Source organism: Triticum dicoccoides, chromosome 2A, assembly GCF_002162155.2.
Source record: "Triticum dicoccoides isolate Atlit2015 ecotype Zavitan chromosome 2A, WEW_v2.0, whole genome shotgun sequence".
NCBI classification, from domain to species: Eukaryota; Viridiplantae; Streptophyta; class Magnoliopsida; order Poales; family Poaceae; genus Triticum; species Triticum dicoccoides.
Genome location: NC_041382.1, coordinates 733397649 through 733414712, shown reverse-complemented (window position 1 = coordinate 733414712; position 17064 = coordinate 733397649). Strand labels below are relative to the sequence as shown.

General features: G+C 49.7%; 2 protein-coding genes across 2 annotated transcripts; both read left to right on the top strand.

The window, feature by feature from the left end:
* The first annotated feature begins 13301 nt into the window (after positions 1 to 13301).
* LOC119356759 (triacylglycerol lipase OBL1-like) lies at positions 13302 to 15754 on the top strand. The gene is made up of 4 exons (XM_037623740.1): positions 13302 to 13729; positions 13836 to 14063; positions 14145 to 14767; positions 15196 to 15754. The coding sequence occupies exons 1-4, from the start codon at positions 13450 to 13452 to the stop codon at positions 15451 to 15453; spliced, it is 1389 nt and encodes a 462-aa protein (XP_037479637.1). The 5' UTR covers positions 13302 to 13449; the 3' UTR covers positions 15454 to 15754.
* Positions 15755 to 16030: 276 nt separating this feature from the next.
* On the top strand, positions 16031 to 16707 carry LOC119356760. Its single transcript, XM_037623741.1, has 2 exons — positions 16031 to 16198; positions 16282 to 16707. Exons 1-2 carry the CDS (start codon positions 16046 to 16048, stop codon positions 16390 to 16392), a joined length of 264 nt encoding a protein of 87 aa, XP_037479638.1. The 5' UTR covers positions 16031 to 16045; the 3' UTR covers positions 16393 to 16707.
* The last annotated feature ends 357 nt before the right edge of the window (positions 16708 to 17064 follow it).

Here is a 17064-nt window from a genome sequence, read left to right as displayed (position 1 = left end):
GCACTGGGGGAATCTTTTCACGTACACGTTCATCACCCCTCTTTGTCTTCCTCGGGTGTTAGAGAGTGAGAGTTTTTCCTTGTCTCTTTCCCTATCATTCCTGCTCACTGTTTCTGCCCAGCGGTTGTACCGTTCTCTGGAGCGGTTGTATCGCTGGGTCTTGTCGCTCACCAGCTTTGCTCGAGCGGTTGTACCGCTGCCTCTGGGCGGTGGTACCGCCACCATGCTCTGCAAATGCTGGGGCGGTGGTTCCGTCCATGCACCGCTCAAGTACCGCTCGCGCTTCTGTTTTGATGCGGTTCTTGGGCGGTAGTGGTCCGGTTGATCCGGTCGTTTCACGATGACCGGTACCACCGGTGGTCCGAGCGGTTCTTCCGCTCGGAACTTAGCCGCCCAAGAGATCAAGGCCATGCGGTTGTTCCGGCCAGGCACCGCCCAAGTACCGGTCAAGCTCCTGTTTTGATGCGGTGGTTGTGCGGTGGCCAGGCGGTTAGTCCGGTTATTTTCCTTAACCGGTACTACCGCCCACCTGTCCGGTTGTACCACTTGGTAGGATTCTGCAGATACACCGTGAGTCCCGGTTGTACCGGGACAAGGACCGGTTGTACCGCTCCAGTGCAAAAAATGCAGTAACGGTTGGAATTGAGGGCTACTATATAAGTGAGCTTCTCCCACCTACCACTCTTACCTTTTGACCTCTCTCACTCCATCATTAATGCACTTCAAGCTCTCTTGCCCGATCTCTCTCTCTATCCACTCAAACTTGTTGATTTGCTAGGGATTGAAGGAGGAGACCTAGATCTACACTTCCACCAAAGGATATTTGCTTCCCCCATACTTTCTTGTGTGGATTTTGTTACTCTTGGGTGTTTGAGCACCCTAGACGGTTGAGGTCACCTCGAAGCCATATTCCATTTTGGTGAAGCTTCGTGGTTTCGTTGGGAGCCTCCAATTAAGTTGTGGAGAGAGACCCAACCTTGTTTGTAAAGGTTCGTCGCTGCCTTCAAGGGCACCAATAGTGGAATCACGGTATCTCGCATTGTGTGAGGGCATGAGGAGAATACGGTGACCCTAGTGGCTTCTTGGGGAGCATTGTGCCTCCACACCGCTCCAACGGAGACGTACTTCCTCTCAAAGGGAAGGAACTTCGGCAACACATCCTCGTCTCCACCGTCTCCACTCTTGGTTATCTCGTGCCTTTATTTGAGCAAGCTTATTTGTTTCATATCACTTGCTTGCTTGTGTTCCTATCCTTATTGCATAATATAGGTTGCTCATCTAGTTGCATATCTAGACAACCTACTTTGATGCAAAGTTTAAATTGTTAAAGAAAAGCTAAAAATTATTAGTTGCCTATTCACCCCCCCCCCTCTAGTCAACCATATCGATCATTTCAATTGGTATCAGAGCCTCGTCTCTTTATGAAGGACTTTACCATCCAAAGAGTACGGTTGATACCATAGACGGTGTGGAGGAACACTCCGGTGTGAATCCGACCTCGTCTACGGGCGATGGGGGAACCTCGGTCTCTCGTGAGGAGTTCAATGTGGCTTTGGAGACATTGAAAACCTCCATGACGACCGAAGTTGAAAGCATGTTTACTAAATTTCTTGAGGGGCTTAAACTATCCACCGCACCGTTGAAAGTGGGTGACCCCGCCGACAAGGTGACGGATGCTATCCCCGACAAGGGAGAAGCTAGTAGTGAAAAGGCTCCTTCTTCTAGTGGTAAGAATGGCACCGGCATCTTTGCCCATGTGGAACCACCACTTGTTTATGGTGGACCGGTTCCTTCCACTCATTTGAATCATGCCGGTCCTCCCCCTAAGATTGTGAAAAATGAGGACTTTGATTCTTGGGTTTACCGCTTTAAACGTCATTTAAATCATGTGAACACTAACCTTTGGAGAATCATTGAAGAAGGTTTCTATCCGCATGATCCAAGCAACTTCACTCCTCGAGAAGCCGCGGACAATCAATTCAATGAGAATGCTCTCTTCATCATTCAAGATGCAATTCCACCCGAAGACCTACCTCATCTTCGTCCCTTCGCCTTGGCCAAAGATGCATGGCATTGTGTTGTCTCTCTCTACCGGGCAAGCGCAAGCATTCAACGCTCCAACTATGAAGTGGTACAAGATGAGACCGATGAGTTTGCAATGAAAGAAGATGAAGAACCTCGTGAGCTTTATCGGAGAGTAACCAAACTTGCGGTCTCACTACGAGATCACGGGAGCAAGGGCACGGATGACAATTGGATCAAGCGCAAATTCCTCAAGGCAATGATGCCCTATCACAAGGCCATGTCCTCCGTCATTCGTCAAAGACCGGACTTCCACACTTTGACCTCAAGCGAAGTGTTGGATGAGTTTGTGGCCATGAACATTTTGGACAAGACCGCCGACAATGCGGTGCTTCGTTCTCAAAGGGCAAAGAGGCCTAACCTTGCATTGAAGGCCAAGCTCACCGTTGAAGAAGAAGAAGAGGAAGAAGAGGAGAGAAACCTCGAAGATACGAAGTATGCATACCATGAACACATGGCACTTGCTTCAAGGCAATTTTGGAGCAAGAAAAACTCGAGGCCAAACTTTAGCAAAAACAACTCAAGTGGCACGAAGAGCAAGCAACGTGTAAGGACTTGCTACAATTGCGGCAACGTGAGTCATTTTGTTGCGGAATGCCCGTATGAGAAGAGGGAAGACAATGGTGGCAAGCTCATCCGAAAGGACAAGGCCAAGTCGTTCCCCAACAAGAGAAACTTCACCAAGAAGACTCCTCCCAAGGCATTGGTGGTACAAGAAGAGTACAATGAGGATGATGACGATGATGAAAGTGATGAGTCGGTTTCCATGGCCTTCGTTGCCATTGCGACGACTCCACGGGTGTCTCTCTTCGACTCACCCAATGAGAGCATCACCGCCAAGTGCCTCATGGCTAAAGCCACCAACAAGGTAACCTCCAACATCAAAACTACCATCATTAATCATCCTTCTCCGGCGGATAGCATTAATGAACTTGAGGAAGATAATGTGGAGGCTAATGAGTTTGAGGCCTTTATGGGCAAACTCAAGGGAAAATCCAAGAAGCACTTTGTTGCTTTCTTGGAACAACTTGGTGAAGCCAATGACATGATCGAGGCTCACAAAAACACCATCACTAAGATGGAAGGGCATAGTCGTGACTATGCCGATGAGATTTCGAATCTTTCCAATGCTCTTGAGGAAGAGCATGGTCTTCATTTGGCTCTTGAGGAGTCACACAACGTTGATCATGCTAAGTTAAAGAAAGATTATGATCATGTCCTCATTGTTTCTCATGTGCTAAACTCCGAGAAGGCCGAACTTGAGATTGATTTTGCTAGACTCAAAGAGGAGTTTGATCTACTTGACAAGGCTCACAAGGTCTTGAAGGGTGCTCATTCTAGCCTCAAAGAGTCTCATGATCAACTTCAAGTAAAGCTAACCAAGGAAAAAGCCACTTTCCCTCGTATGATGTTAATTGATAATGCAAATGCTACTAACCCGTGTTGTGAGCATGTGCATCTCGTTGAGGAGAACGCTAAGCTAAAGGGGCAACTTGAGAGAGGTCTTGCGACTTGCATACAAGGCAAGAAGAACCTCAACGATCTCTTGATCAACCAAAAGGGAGTTGTGGCCAAGGAAGGGGTTGGGTACGTGCCTGACTCCAAGAATAAGAAGAAGAATGACAAGACCAAATGACCTCCTCCTCTCATGCAAACCTTTGTGAAGGAGGGAGAGAGTGTCTCCGAGGAGAAGAAGAAGAACATTGCAAAGGGCGGCAATGTCAAGAAGGGCAATGCCACCCCTCCCAACAAAGCCGGCGATTTTAATCCTTCTTATGTGTTATGCCGTGCTGGTGATGGGCATGTTTATGCCAAATTTGTTGGTTCTCTTCATGAATACATTGAATGGTCTATTTGGTTCCAAAGACCCTTGTTACTAACATCAAAGGACCCATTACAAAATGGGTACCTAAAACCAAGCATTGATCTCTTGTAGGTGTTTCCTTCCGGTGGGGGATCATGGTTGCTCGATAGCGGAGCTACAAATCATATGACCGGAAGCAAGGACTTGGTGGTGGATGTGCACAAGGTTCCATCTATGCCCACCAATGTTGAGTGGGGTGACGCCTCATCTTCTAAGGTATTGGGACTTGGCAAGGTGGTCATCTCTCATGATCTCACGATCGAGAAGGTCATGCTTGTTGAGTCCCTTGCATACAATTTACTTTCTGTTCGTCAACTTGCAATCATGGGCTTTGCCACTTTCTTTGATATCGATACCGTGGCCCTCTTGTGGAGCAAGACTCTTAAAGTAGCCTTTGTTGGGCATGTCGAGAACAGTCTATATGTGATTAACTTTTCAGAGCGACCCACTAAGACCGCGACGTGCCTAATGGCTAAAGTTGATGTGGGATGGCTTTGGCATCGCCGTTTAGCCCATGTCAATATGAGATTTTTTCAAAGTCTCCTCAAGGGGGACCATGTCCGTGGACTAACGAATGTTAGTTTTGCTAAAGATCGTGCTTGCAGTGCTTATATCGAAGGAAAGCTACATGAGAAGGCTCACCCTCCCACGACTATCATTTATTCAAAGAGCCCTTTGGAGCTCCTTCACATGGATCTCTTTGGGCCTCCATCCTTCGATAGTCTTGGAGGTAGGAAGTATTGCTTGGTGATTGTGGATGACTACTCAAGGTACACGTGGGTGTATTTCTTCAAGAGGAAGAGCGAGACCCAACAAACTGTCATTGACTTTGCAAATGAAGCACAACGTCAACACAATGCAAATATCTTGACAATAAGAAGTGACAACGGCACCGACTTCAAGAACTACAACTTGGATGAGTTTCTTAGTGATGAGGGAATCAAACATCAATATTCCGCACCCTACACCCCTCAACAAAACAGTGTTGCGGAGAGGAAGAACCGGACGTTGATGGATGCGGCAAGGACCATGATGGCGGAGTTCAAGTCTCCGTACAACTTTTGGGCCGAAGCCATCAACATCGTGTGTCATGCATCCAATCGGCTCTACCTCCGCAAGGGCTTGAACAAGACTCCACATGAGATACTCACCGGTAACAAGCCCAACCTCAAGTACTTCCGGGTATTCGGGTGTAAGTGTTTCATTCTCAAGAAAGGTGTTCGGTTGTCTAAATTTGAGGCTAGAGCTTATGAGGACATATTTGTTGGTTATGCTACAAACTCTCATGCTTACCGTGTCCTCAATAAATCCACGGGACTTATTGAGGAGACGTGTAACGTGGAGTTTGATGAGAATAACGGCTTCCAAGTGGAGCAAAGTGGCACTTGTGATGTAGGTGATGAAATTCCTCCCCAAGCCATAAGAAGAATGGGTGTTGGCTTTATCCTACCCATTGAGGAACCCTTTGTGGCCGAAGGAGAAGGACAAAGCTCCACTCAAGTGGAGCCATCACCAACCCAAGGCCCACACGCTTCCTAAGAACAACATGAAGGTCCTCATCCTCAAGAACATGACCAATGGCAAGATCACGCTCAAGACGGTGTTGGCCCATCAAGTGATGCCCAAGGTCAAGTTCTCTCCTCCGAGCAAGTTCAAGAACAAGAACAAGCCCAAGACGACGCTCAAGATGATCAAGTGACCACTTCTCGTCTCACCCTCGAGGAGGAATTAGAGCGTCGTGCCGCCAAGGTTGCTTCCAAGCTCTCCACCAAGGATCATCTCATGACGAATGTGCTTGGAAGCTTAAGAAAGGGGGTAAGCACTCGTAGACAATTAGCAAATTATTATGAGCATCACGCGTTTGTCTCTTGTGTGGAACCCCACAAGGTCTATGAGGCGCTAGAAGATCCGGATTGGCTCAATGCCATGCATGAAGAACTCAACAACTTCGAGCGCAACAAAGTGTGGAGATTGATGCTAAGACCGACCGGGAATCACAATGTCATAGGAACCAAGTGGATATTTAAGAACAAGCAAGATGCTCATGGGATTATCATTCGCAACAAGGCTTGTTTGGTAGCACAAGGCTACTCCCAAGTCGAGGGTATCGACTACGGTGAAACCTTTGCTCCCGTTGCTCGTCTTGAATCCATTCGCATGTTGATTGCATATGCTTCTCATCATAACTTTAAGTTACAACAAATGGATGTGAAGAGTGCTTTTCTTAATGGTCCTATTAATGAATTGGTTTACGTCAAGCAACCCCCCGGGTTCGAGGATCCCTACCTTCCCGATCATGTGTATCAACTCGATAAGGCACTCTAAGGCCTTAAACAAGCCCCACGTGCGTGGTATGACCACCTTACCGAGTTGTTACAAGATCGTGGTTTTGAAGTTGGGCTAATCGACCCCACTCTTTTTACTAAGAAGGTCAAAGGGGAGTTGTTTGTTGATGACATTATCTTTGGTTCTCCTAACAAAGCTTTCAATGAGGAATTTGCCGCTCTCATGACCTCAAAGTTCGAGATGTCCTCCATGGGAGAGTTGAAGTTCTTTCTAGGGTTCAAAGTGAAGCAAAGAAGAGAAGGAACCTTCATCAATCAATCCAAATACACTCAAGACATGCTCAAGAGATTCAAACTAAGTGACGTAAGCCGGCTTCCACTCCAATGCCCACCAAGTGCCAACTTGACTTAGATCCCAATGGTAAAGTGGTGGATCAAAAGGTATATCGCTCCATGATTGGTTCCTTGCTTTACCTTTGTACATCTAGACCGGATATCATGTTGAGTGTGGGAATTTGTGCACGGTTTCAAGCCGCACCTAAGGAAAGTCACTATGTGGCGGTCAAACGAATCTTTCGATATTTGGCTCATACCCCAAACTTTGGCTTATGGTATCCAAGAGGATCAAACTTCAAGCTTGTAGGATACTCGGATTCCGATTGGGCGGGAGACAAAGTGGATAGGAAGTGCACTTCTGGAGGGTGCCAATTCCTTGGTTTCTCTTTGGTAAGTTGGTCTTCCAAAAAGCAAAGTTGTGTATCTCTCTCGTCCACCGAGGCGGAGTATGTTGCAGCCGGGAGTTGTTGTGCACAACTCTTATGGATGAGGCAAACTTTAAAGGATTACGGTGTCATTTGTGACAAAGTGCCTCTTTGGTGTGATAATGAAAGTGCCATTAAGATCTCTCTCAACCCGGTGCAACACTTCAAGACGAAGCATATTGAGATCCAGTATCACTTCATCCGGGATCACATTAGGCGAGGAGAGATCGAGCTCAAGTATGTCAACACTCATGATAACCTTGCAGATATCTTCATGAAGCCCTTGGATGAAGCAAGATTTCGCGAGTTAAGGCATGAGCTAAATATCATTGATTCGAGCAATGTTGCTTGAACTCTTGCACACCCCACCGTACTCAACATGTTGTCTTGTTTAGATGTAGGCATGAACATAGGGGAAGTGATGTTCTCTCAATGAACTCTCCCTCCCCCCATTATGCATAAATTGATCAAGTCTTTCACATTAGCCATGTTTGATGGTATTTGTGCTTCAAAGACGAGTTTTGGTCATGGACCCAAGGATAATTCTTCGCGGTGCCATACCAATTGACTCAAACATAGGTGGCCTCGTCCACCGTCCTCTCTTCAGGAGGTTGGAGTTAGCCTTTTTGTTCTCGTGTTGTTTTCTCTTGTTCCTTCTTTGCTCTTTGCGTTGGGTTCTCCTAGGGTGTTGCTTCTCTCCTGTTTCGTGCTCTTTCTCCCCCCCCCCCTTCGGATTGCACTCATTTGATCTTGGCTTGGGCATAGGTGGTCGGACGGTACAACCGGGATCACGGGCGGTTCCACCGCTAGTACCTGGCTGTGCCGTCCCAATGGGACTCCATTCGGTGTTTGGGCGGTTCCACCGCTCAAACCCATGGTAACCTACGTCTGGTACTACGGGTGGACTCCGGGCGGTTCTACCGCTGCCTTCCAAGCACCGGAAGTGCTATCTCCAACCACTGGTCTGTACCAGACGAGCGGTACAACCGCTCCCCGGAGCGGTTCTACCGGGGCGTGTCTACGGGCCTATATATACTCAACGGGGCTGAAGGGTTTTCTTTTTCCCTTCGCCCTCGTTCCTCTTCTCTGTGCCCTAGCCGCCGGCCCTCTTTGCCCCTGCCTCGGAGTGTGTCTCGCACTTCGGAACCTTGGGCTCTCCATGGATTCTCTCCGTGGAAGCCTCCCGATCTCTTCCCATGGATGGTGGTAATGCCTCGTGCTCTTTGCTCCTAGATCTTTCTAGGGTTGTCTAGGGCATTACTTAACTTTCCGCGATTAGTGTTTGATCTATGGAGTAGAAGAGATCTTTGTTTGCCTCCTGTCTTGTTTGCAGCACTTAGAATTCGGAATATTACTTGTGTGATTAGTATGCCTCGGTTAGACCTCTCTCCCCTGGTAGTGCCACTGTCAGCGGTTCTACCGCCCCTACGGGCGGTACAACCGCTAGAGCGATACTACCGGCGGAGGAACCGGTACAACCGGAGTATATCAACCACCCAGCACTGTTTTATCTTCTCTATTGCCGCAACATGTTCCTTTTCTGCTGGTGTGTGCAATCCTCTCATCCTTGCTGGGTTTTATGTGCTTTTTCGTGTGTGTGTTCAGGGGGCTCTAGTTCTCGCTCTGCTCCTCGCAAGACCAAGAAGAGGGCACGAAGGACCTTGCGCCCGGTTGTGTCTGATGATGAAGAAGAAGTTGTGATTCCCACCAAGCCCACTCACCGTGAAAAGTCTGCAGCTGCTAAGCAACGTGTGGTTATGTCGTTGCATCGTTGGAAAGCCAAGGATTGGGAAGCCTTCCGATCAAAGAACCCGTATGAGGTTCCCATTGCTCTCCGTTGGACCACCGTTCAGTTCCGGAATGAGATGCAAGTGCGGATTGTTCATAAACTCTTTGAGCACAACAAGAACAGATATGCCAAGCAGTGGACAATTGATCTTGACCATTGGAGGAACAACATGGAGTATTTTGGTGAGGCGCTGGCTCTCTGCAAGGAGTTTGATCTTGTCAAGCTCATGTTAGTCAACTGTGACTTTGATGTTCAACTCATCCATCAGTTCTATGCCACGGTTCATTTTGGGGAAGATGATGCGCGCACTCTCACCTTCATGTGTCGCGATGAATTGTTTCGCGTTCCCTGGAGGGCATTCTGCAATGCTATTGGGTACAAGGATACCGGTCTGGAAGGAAGGGGTGGCATTCGTCCTCATGACTTTCCTGAGTCCATGCTTAAGGAGAAGCTTGCCCCTCTGTACATTCGGGGCCGTGGGATTATTGGAGAATCCAAGGATTTGGAGAAGGTCTATGACATCATGCACCGAGTGTTCCGCAATGTGCTCTTGCCCAAGGTGGGCAATCAAGATGAGATTCATGGTTATCTGGTTGATTTGATGGTTGCTATGAAGACCACAGTGGGGATAGGGGCAACGTTTGATGTGTCAAATTGGATGTGGCATGAGATGTACAACATGGTCATCTACCGTAAAGTCCCAATCTATGCCCCGTTTGTCATGTGCTTTCTGAACTCTGTGGGATGTTCGTCGTCCTGGAAAGCTCCTCACTTCTCCAGACAACCTCACTGTTCATGAGGTCAAGCTCCTTAAGAAGAAGAAGCATGCCGAGCCTCGCTTCCCTGCAAATGCTCCTGAGGATGTCTATGCTACTTCTGACGATGAGGACTTTGAGCTGGAGCCAAGGGCCAAGCCTTCATGGGTGGCCAAACTCACTGCCAAGGTGAAGAAGACCTTTTGTCTTCAGGCTGACATCCAGAAGAGGATGTATGAGGCACATGTCAATGAGAAGCTTGCACGAGGTCGCCAAATTGCAATGATGAAGCACCTCAACATGCCAGTTTAGAGTGGCTCTGAGAAGAGCATCACCCCAGAGGAGCGTTGGATATCTATCCATAGCACCTGGACTGATGATGAAGCCCCTCCCCAGCCATCCTCCTCATTTGCAGCAGCTGACAATGCCATGGAAGAATCTGATCACGACGACGATGACAACTCTGACGATGAGGATCCAGATGCGACCGAGGAGTCAGAGGAGGACGCCTGAGCTTTGGGACGCTAGCTTCGCTCTTTTCCTTTTTGGTGTCTTGATGCCAAAGGGAGAGAGGGTTCTACAGGTCTCGGGGATGGGTTTTTCTTTTTCTCGTTTTCTCGTGTTGGTCTTTATTCGTGGACTTGTTTCGTTCCTTGCTGTTTGTGAGACTTGTTACTCCTGTTACCTTTCCGTTCATCGGTCATTATCGTTATTATTACACTCTAAGCTTTATATTGTTAGAGTGGTGAGTCTACAAAATCTAGGGGGAGTCTAGTCCTGAAAGTGTGCCCATGCTTTCTAACAGCTAGTTCCTATTGGGGCACATATTCAGGGGGGGGTTCCGTCTAGATTTTGTTGACTTATCTCTTGCAATTCGTGTTGTTGTCATCATCCACCAAAAAGGGGGAGATTGAAAGGGCATTTCCCTACTTTATGTTTTGGATGATGATGACAACCCTTTGTTGGTCTAATTGTGTGCTATATATATTTCAGGTTCTCGATGCTTAGGCTTACATCGGATTGCTATTGCCTCTCGTAGGAAAAGATCGAAGACGTGTCCTCTACATTTTTATTCTCTTTGGTCGTAGGGAACCCGTACTATCAAGAGGGAATCCTCATTAGAAAGCACTGGGGGAATCTTTTCACGTACACGTTCATCACCCCTCTTTGTCTTCCTCGGGTGTTAGAGAGTGAGAGTTTTTCCTTGTTTCTTCCCCTATCCTTCCTGCTCACTGTTTCTGCCCAGCGGTTGTACCGCTCTCTGGAGCGGTTGTACCGCTGGGTCTTGTCGCTCACCAGCTTTGCTCGAGCGGTTGTACCGCTGCCTCCGGGCGGTGGTACCGCCACCATGCTCTGCAAATGCTGGAGCGGTGGTTCCGTCCATGCACCGCTCAAGTACCGCTCGCGCTTCTGTTTTGATGCGGTTCTTGGGCGGTAGTGGCCCGGTTGGTCCGGTCGTTCCACGATGACCGGTACCACCGGTGGTCCGAGCGGTTCTTCCGCTCGGAACTTAGCCTCCCAAGAGATCAAGGCCATGCGGTTGTTCCGGCCAGGCACCGCCCAAGTACCGGTCAAGCTTCTGTTTTGATGCGGCGATTGTGCGGTGGCCAGGCGGTTAGTCCGGTTATTTTTCTTAACCGGTACTACCGCCCACCTGTCTGGTTGTACCGCTTGGTAGGGTTCTGCAGATACACCGTGAGTCCCGGTTGTACCGGGAGGAGGACCGGTTGTACCGCTGCAGTGCAAAAAACGCAGTAACGGTTGGAATTGAGGGCTACTATATAAGTGAGCTTCTCCCACCTACCACTCTTACCTTTTGACCTCTCTCACTCCACCATTAATGCACTTCAAGCTCTCTTGCCCGATCTCTCTCTCTAGTCACTCAAACTTGTTGATTTGCTAGGAATTGAAGGAGGAGACCTAGATCTACACTTCCACCAAAGGATATTTGCTTCCTCCATACTTTCTTGTGTGGATTTTGTTACTCTTGGGTGTTTGAGCACTCTAGACGGTTGAGGTCACCTCGAAGCCATATTCCATTGTGGTGAAGCTTCGTGGTTTCATTGAGAGCCTCCAATTAAGTTTTGGAGAGAGCCCCAACCTTGTTTGTAAAGGTTCGGTCGCTGCCTTCAAGGGCACCAATAGTGGAATCACGGCATCTCGCATTGTGTGAGGGCGTGAGGAGAATACGGTGGCTCTAGTGGCTTCTTGGGAGCATTGTGCCTCCACACCGCTCCAACGGAGACGTACTTCCTCTCAAAGGGAAGAAACTTCGGCAACACATCCTCGTCTCCACTGTCTCCACTCTTGGTTATCTCGTGCCTTTATTTGAGCAAGCTTATTTGTTTCATATCACTTGCTTGCTTGTGTTCCTATTCTTGTTGTATCATATAGGTTGCTCACCTAGTTGCATATCTAGACAACCTACTTTGATGCAAAGTTTAAATTGTTAAAGAAAAGTTAAAAATTGTTAGTTGCCTATTCATCCCCCCCCTCTAATCAACCATATCGATCATTTCATCTTCCAATTTCTTCTTCATATTTGTTGAGTTTTTCCTAAAGAGAATTTCAATTCCGTCTTGGTGCTAAATGGCACGTCACACGTGCAAACCTAACTTTGCATAATTATTAAAACTAATTTCAATTTGGAAGAGGACCAAAGTTGGACAGTTCTCATACCAGAATGGAAAAAAAATGCGTATTAAGAGGATGTAGATTTTTCCAATGGTTCAAGATCTTTTTTTGTTTTAAATAATGTTTATAGTGTAGCTCAATCATCAAGTTTAATTAATCAATCATGTCGATGAGTCGTGAATGTCTGATCAACGGGAATGGCTAGGGGCTAGTCGACATAATTTATTTTTGGGTCAGTTGATTTGTTCCCAGTCGTTGGATGGAAAAGGAACGGGCATATCTCCTTCTTCAACCTCCTGAAAAAATGTTCATCGTCTTCTTTCCCACGTTCTTGATCCGAACCACCCACAACCGCCGACCGAATCACCTGCCTCTGTCGCCAGTGGCATACCTGCGGCCGCCTCGCCACCCCGCTGCCATGCTTGTCGACAACCTCAACATTGTGCTAAACCGGTGAACCACCTGAATTTTCGGAAGAACCTGCAACCCCACGCACCCCTAAGATAGACAAGGTGGCTCCTGCTACCCCCTGCACCCTAAGATAGATGAAGTGATTGCTTTTCCACCCGCACCCCCTTGCACCCTAAGATAGACAATATCAGTGCACTGCTGCTTCCTTCTCCACTGAATCGACTAATTCAAATTCTAATTTCAGATGGCTGACGTCCAGTAAAACTGTTGATCAACCGAGGAACATTAGATTCCGTTTACTTGTCACTATTGACCAATCTCTAGTTCTCTCAATCGTCGAAGCCTCTAGAGAGCACCATCAATTCAGGCTTTCGCTATTTCAAACCAATGAAAGACGAATCCAAATACACGATTCAAGAATGACAAGGACCCATCTGCTCTGAAAACCACATGAAAGTTGTAAGAATAAACAATTCAAGAGTTCCAAAAATAAAATCCATATAATTTTGACGCCGCCTCTTGTGACAAGCATGTAACATGTAGGCTTACCCTCAAAAAAGAAAAACATGCAGGCTTGAGGCAGCCACACCCAGAATATATAGTTCACATTATCTTTGCCACAAGCCAGGAAATTTCAATCCAAAGTTAACCACAGATAATCAGATATCCTCAGCAGACATACAAACGAGAGAAATCAGAAGACGCAGCAAAAGACAGTGAGAAAACGGGGGCAAAAAACTCGGCTGAGAAAAAAAATCGCCTTTGCAACTACGCTTTCACTGTACCGCCCAAAGAATCATAACATACACGACCCGCTCTGCATAGGCGGCAAGACCTGCAGCAAACAGTTGATCGGTGCCCGGCCAGCATGAGCAAGCTCGACTACTGCTTCAGCAATGACTACATGGTGCTGCGCCCGGACAGGGCCAGCCCGTTCGACCTCCTGCACCTCCTCTTCTCGCCCAAGGTCGGCCGGAACAAGGCCGTCGACTGCTTCACCAGCACCGAGATCCGCAGCTTCCCCCGCCGGCTCGCCCTCTTCCTCAACCTCCTCCTGCAGATCCTCCTCCTCTCGCTCGCCGGCCCCGTGGCCGCCATCGGCGCCGCCGTCGAGCTCGCGCTCAACCTCATCGACAACGTCCTCCACGGTCAGCTCATGCATGAGCGCGTGCACGCACTGTTTGCATTTGGCGCCCGTCTTGGCTGCACTGCAAACTGAAACGAACTCTACTGTTGTTCATTGGTTGGTTGCAGGGAAGATGGAGTATCCGGACAGATCGTCGGCGTCGTACCGGTCGCTGACGGGGCTCATCGACCGGCGAGTCGATCTGGACAGGAGCATCTCGCCGGCGGACAGCCGGCACCACGCCGCGCTGTGCGTCATGGCGTCCAAGGTGGCGTACGAGAACGAGGCCTTCATCCGCGACGTGGTCACCCGCCGCTGGCAGATGGAGTTCGTCAAGTTCTACAACTGCTGGAACGGTAATCAAAAGAAATCTTCTGTGTGCACAACGGACACACATGCGTGTGTGTATCTGAACTGATGCATGTCGACTGCTCCAGAGTTCGAGAGCGCGTACACGGCGCAGGCGTTCGTGTTCTGCGACAAGGCGGGGCCGGACGCGGAGCTGGTGGTGGTGGCGTTCCGGGGGACGCCGGCGTTCGACGCGGCGCGGTGGCGCGCCGACCTGGACCCGTCGTGGTACAAGGTGCCGCGGCTCGGGCGCGCGCACGCCGCCTACACGCACGCGCTGGGCGCGCAGCGCAACATGGGGTGGCCCAAGTGGGTGGAGCACGTCAAGGGCAAGCCCCAGAAGGTGTACGCGTACTACACCATCCGCGATGCCGTGAAGGGCCTCCTGGAGGCGAGCCCGAAGGCGAGGCTGCTGGTGACCGGGCACGGGAGCGGCGGCGCGCTGGCGGTGCTGTTCGCGACGGTCATGGCGTACCACCGGGAGAAGGCGGTGATGGACCGGCTGGCCGGGGTGTACACCTTCGGGCAGCCGCAGGTGGGCGACGCCATGCTCGCCATGTTCGCGGAGCGGAACCTCGACAGGCCCAAGAAGCGGCACTTCCGGTTCACCTACGCCGGCGACCCGCTGCCGCGGCTGCCCGGTGTGGGCTCCTCCGCCCATTTCCTGCACTTCGGGCTCTGCCTCCACTTCGACGTCTCCTACAACCTCAAGGTGATCGTCCACGCTTCTCTTCTCGAAATTAACCGCGCTCATGCTCTTCGTTTAAGATGCATTTTAGAATTCATTTTTGGTGGAACAATTGGCGTGCGTACACCACGTCGCCGCCATTGCTTGAACAATCCAGAATGAGCATCCAGCGAAAGTGATCTTTCGTTCTTGTCTCATGCCAAAACCTGCCAAGTCTTACTAGATACCTCACCAATCATTGACGATGTAAGGTCACAAAAAATTGCATTTACGCACACTCGTAAACTGACGAGATAAACGAGATGTGGCCGAGACAACCGGAGATACGGGAGTTCGGCGAGAGCCACTGAACTGTTCGTGGCCACCAAACATGTCCTCTTCGACCCGGAAAAATGAAATGCATTTTCCTCTGAATCAAAAAAATCAATGCACATTTTGCGTTACTCGTGCAGGTGTTCACGGAGATACCGGGCGAGACGGCGAGCCCATCGTCGTCGGCGGCGGGGCTCGTGGCGAGCCGGGTGAACGCGGCGCGGGAGCTGGCGCGGAGCGCGTACCTGAGCTACCGGAGGGGCGCCTACTTCCGGGAAGGGTGGGAGCTGCTGCTGTTGCGCGTCCTGGCGGTGGCGCTGCCCGGCCTGCCGTTCCACAGGGCGCACGACTACGTCAACGGCGTCGCGCTCGCCGCCCGCATTCCCAAGGACGAGTGACGGACGCGCGTCAGAGCCATGGCCTTGACTATGCGATGTGATGTACTACTACTACTACTACCCGTACGTGTCCGTGCTCGTAGCGTGCAGAGATGTTCAGTTCGTATGCTGAGGTTGCCAAACTTGGAGTGGAGGTCCCTGCAGTGGCATCAACTGCACCTTGCGTGCTACTACTAGTTGTGTGATCCGCCTGTTGCTGATGTGCGTGTGAGTACCAGTGCGTGCGCTGAGCTGTGTGAACAACTGTTGTGCTTGTGATTTGTGAAATAAATAAGAAGTTCAATGAAGTATGCGCAGATTATTTGGCAACTTCTTGTGTGCCGTACGATGGGCATTGTTTGTTCTAGAAAGCAACTTCGTGTAGCGTTGCATACACCAGCCAGTTCACCTAAAAAACACAAGTTGATTTGCAAAGGTGAGCTATGCATTTGTGCTTCAACACTTCGCAGCTCGAAGATGTGTGCATTGGTTCTGAATAATTGTGTGAGCGACCGAGGAACTGATGCACAAATAATATCTCCTTTAAGTGGGGGTGTAACTGTAAGAATGAACGAAAGCTGGCCTCGGTGATGGATAGATAGAGGCTACTGCGATGGTTGGCTGTGAGGAGCCCTTCACTTCAGCCTCTCGGAGTCGGCGGTGGGAACCGGACATGGACGCCGGGCAATTCGTCATTCCGATCCTCGGCATCGTCGGCGCCGCGGCCGCAACCTTCTACGCCGTCAGCTTCATGGAGATCCGGGAGGTTTGCCCGATATCCCTTATTCCACCGTGCATATGAACGCACAACTTCTCTCCGTTGATTGTGAATTCGCGTCGATGGTGCAGAAATCACTGGAGGACCTGGACGACAAGTACTCGGAGTACGAGGAGGGCGGCGGGCGGCAGCGCCGGGCGCGGCGGAGGTCCGGCCGCCAAGCCAAGAAGCGAAATGACTGACTGATACACCACCAGCCTGAGAAGTAAAGAGGATATGCGTGGCCTCTGTGTCGATGTTCTTCACTTCCCCTCGTTTTGTGAGCGGCTTGATGCTGTTAATCCAGTCTACGTTCAATCCGTAGCCAGAGGAAATGGGCATTGTTCACTATACTGCTACTCCCTCTGTTCGGAATTACTTGTCGCAAAAATGGATGTATCTAGACGTAATTTAGTTCTAGATACATCCATTTTCGAGACAAGTAATTCCAAACGGAGGGAGTAGTTCTTTTGGCCCTGCACTTGCATTCAGTGCTTATGCATTTGATTATACTCCTAGTACTTCTCTGCGCTGCGCATGCTGATTCTGAACGTGTATGATGCAATGCCGAGCATGAGTTCATGCGGTCAGAGAATGCCAGTTTTCTGTAATTAAAACGAATTGGGTAATTGATTGAGAAGAATGGATGATGCGTTCGGCCCCCAACGCATGCATCGGGAAGCCCTCGTCGGCCTCTCCTCTCCATCGCCACCCTGGTCCTCCAACTCCCTCCTCCTCGGTCTATGCTATGAGCGCTGACCAGAGTTGTGATTTGCCACCGAACTCCCGTTGTCACGCAAGGGATGGGGCGTTGTGCCTCTTCGCCGCAGCTTAAGGCAGAAACCGTACCTGGCCGGATCCTCTTGCTCTACGCC

Bases quoted from the DNA above. Each gene is read 5' to 3' on its own strand.
- LOC119356759 (XM_037623740.1), top strand. From the start codon at position 13,450: ATGAGCAAGCTCGACTACTGCTTCAGCAATGACTACATGGTGCTGCGC. The intron at 13,730-13,835 runs GTCAGCTCATGC...GGTTGGTTGCAG, and splicing joins CATCGACAACGTCCTCCACG to GGAAGATGGAGTATCCGGAC. The intron at 14,768-15,195 runs GTGATCGTCCAC...TTACTCGTGCAG, and splicing joins ACGTCTCCTACAACCTCAAG to GTGTTCACGGAGATACCGGG.
- LOC119356760 (XM_037623741.1), top strand. From the start codon at position 16,046: ATGGTTGGCTGTGAGGAGCCCTTCACTTCAGCCTCTCGGAGTCGGCGG. The intron at 16,199-16,281 runs GTTTGCCCGATA...TCGATGGTGCAG, and splicing joins GCTTCATGGAGATCCGGGAG to AAATCACTGGAGGACCTGGA.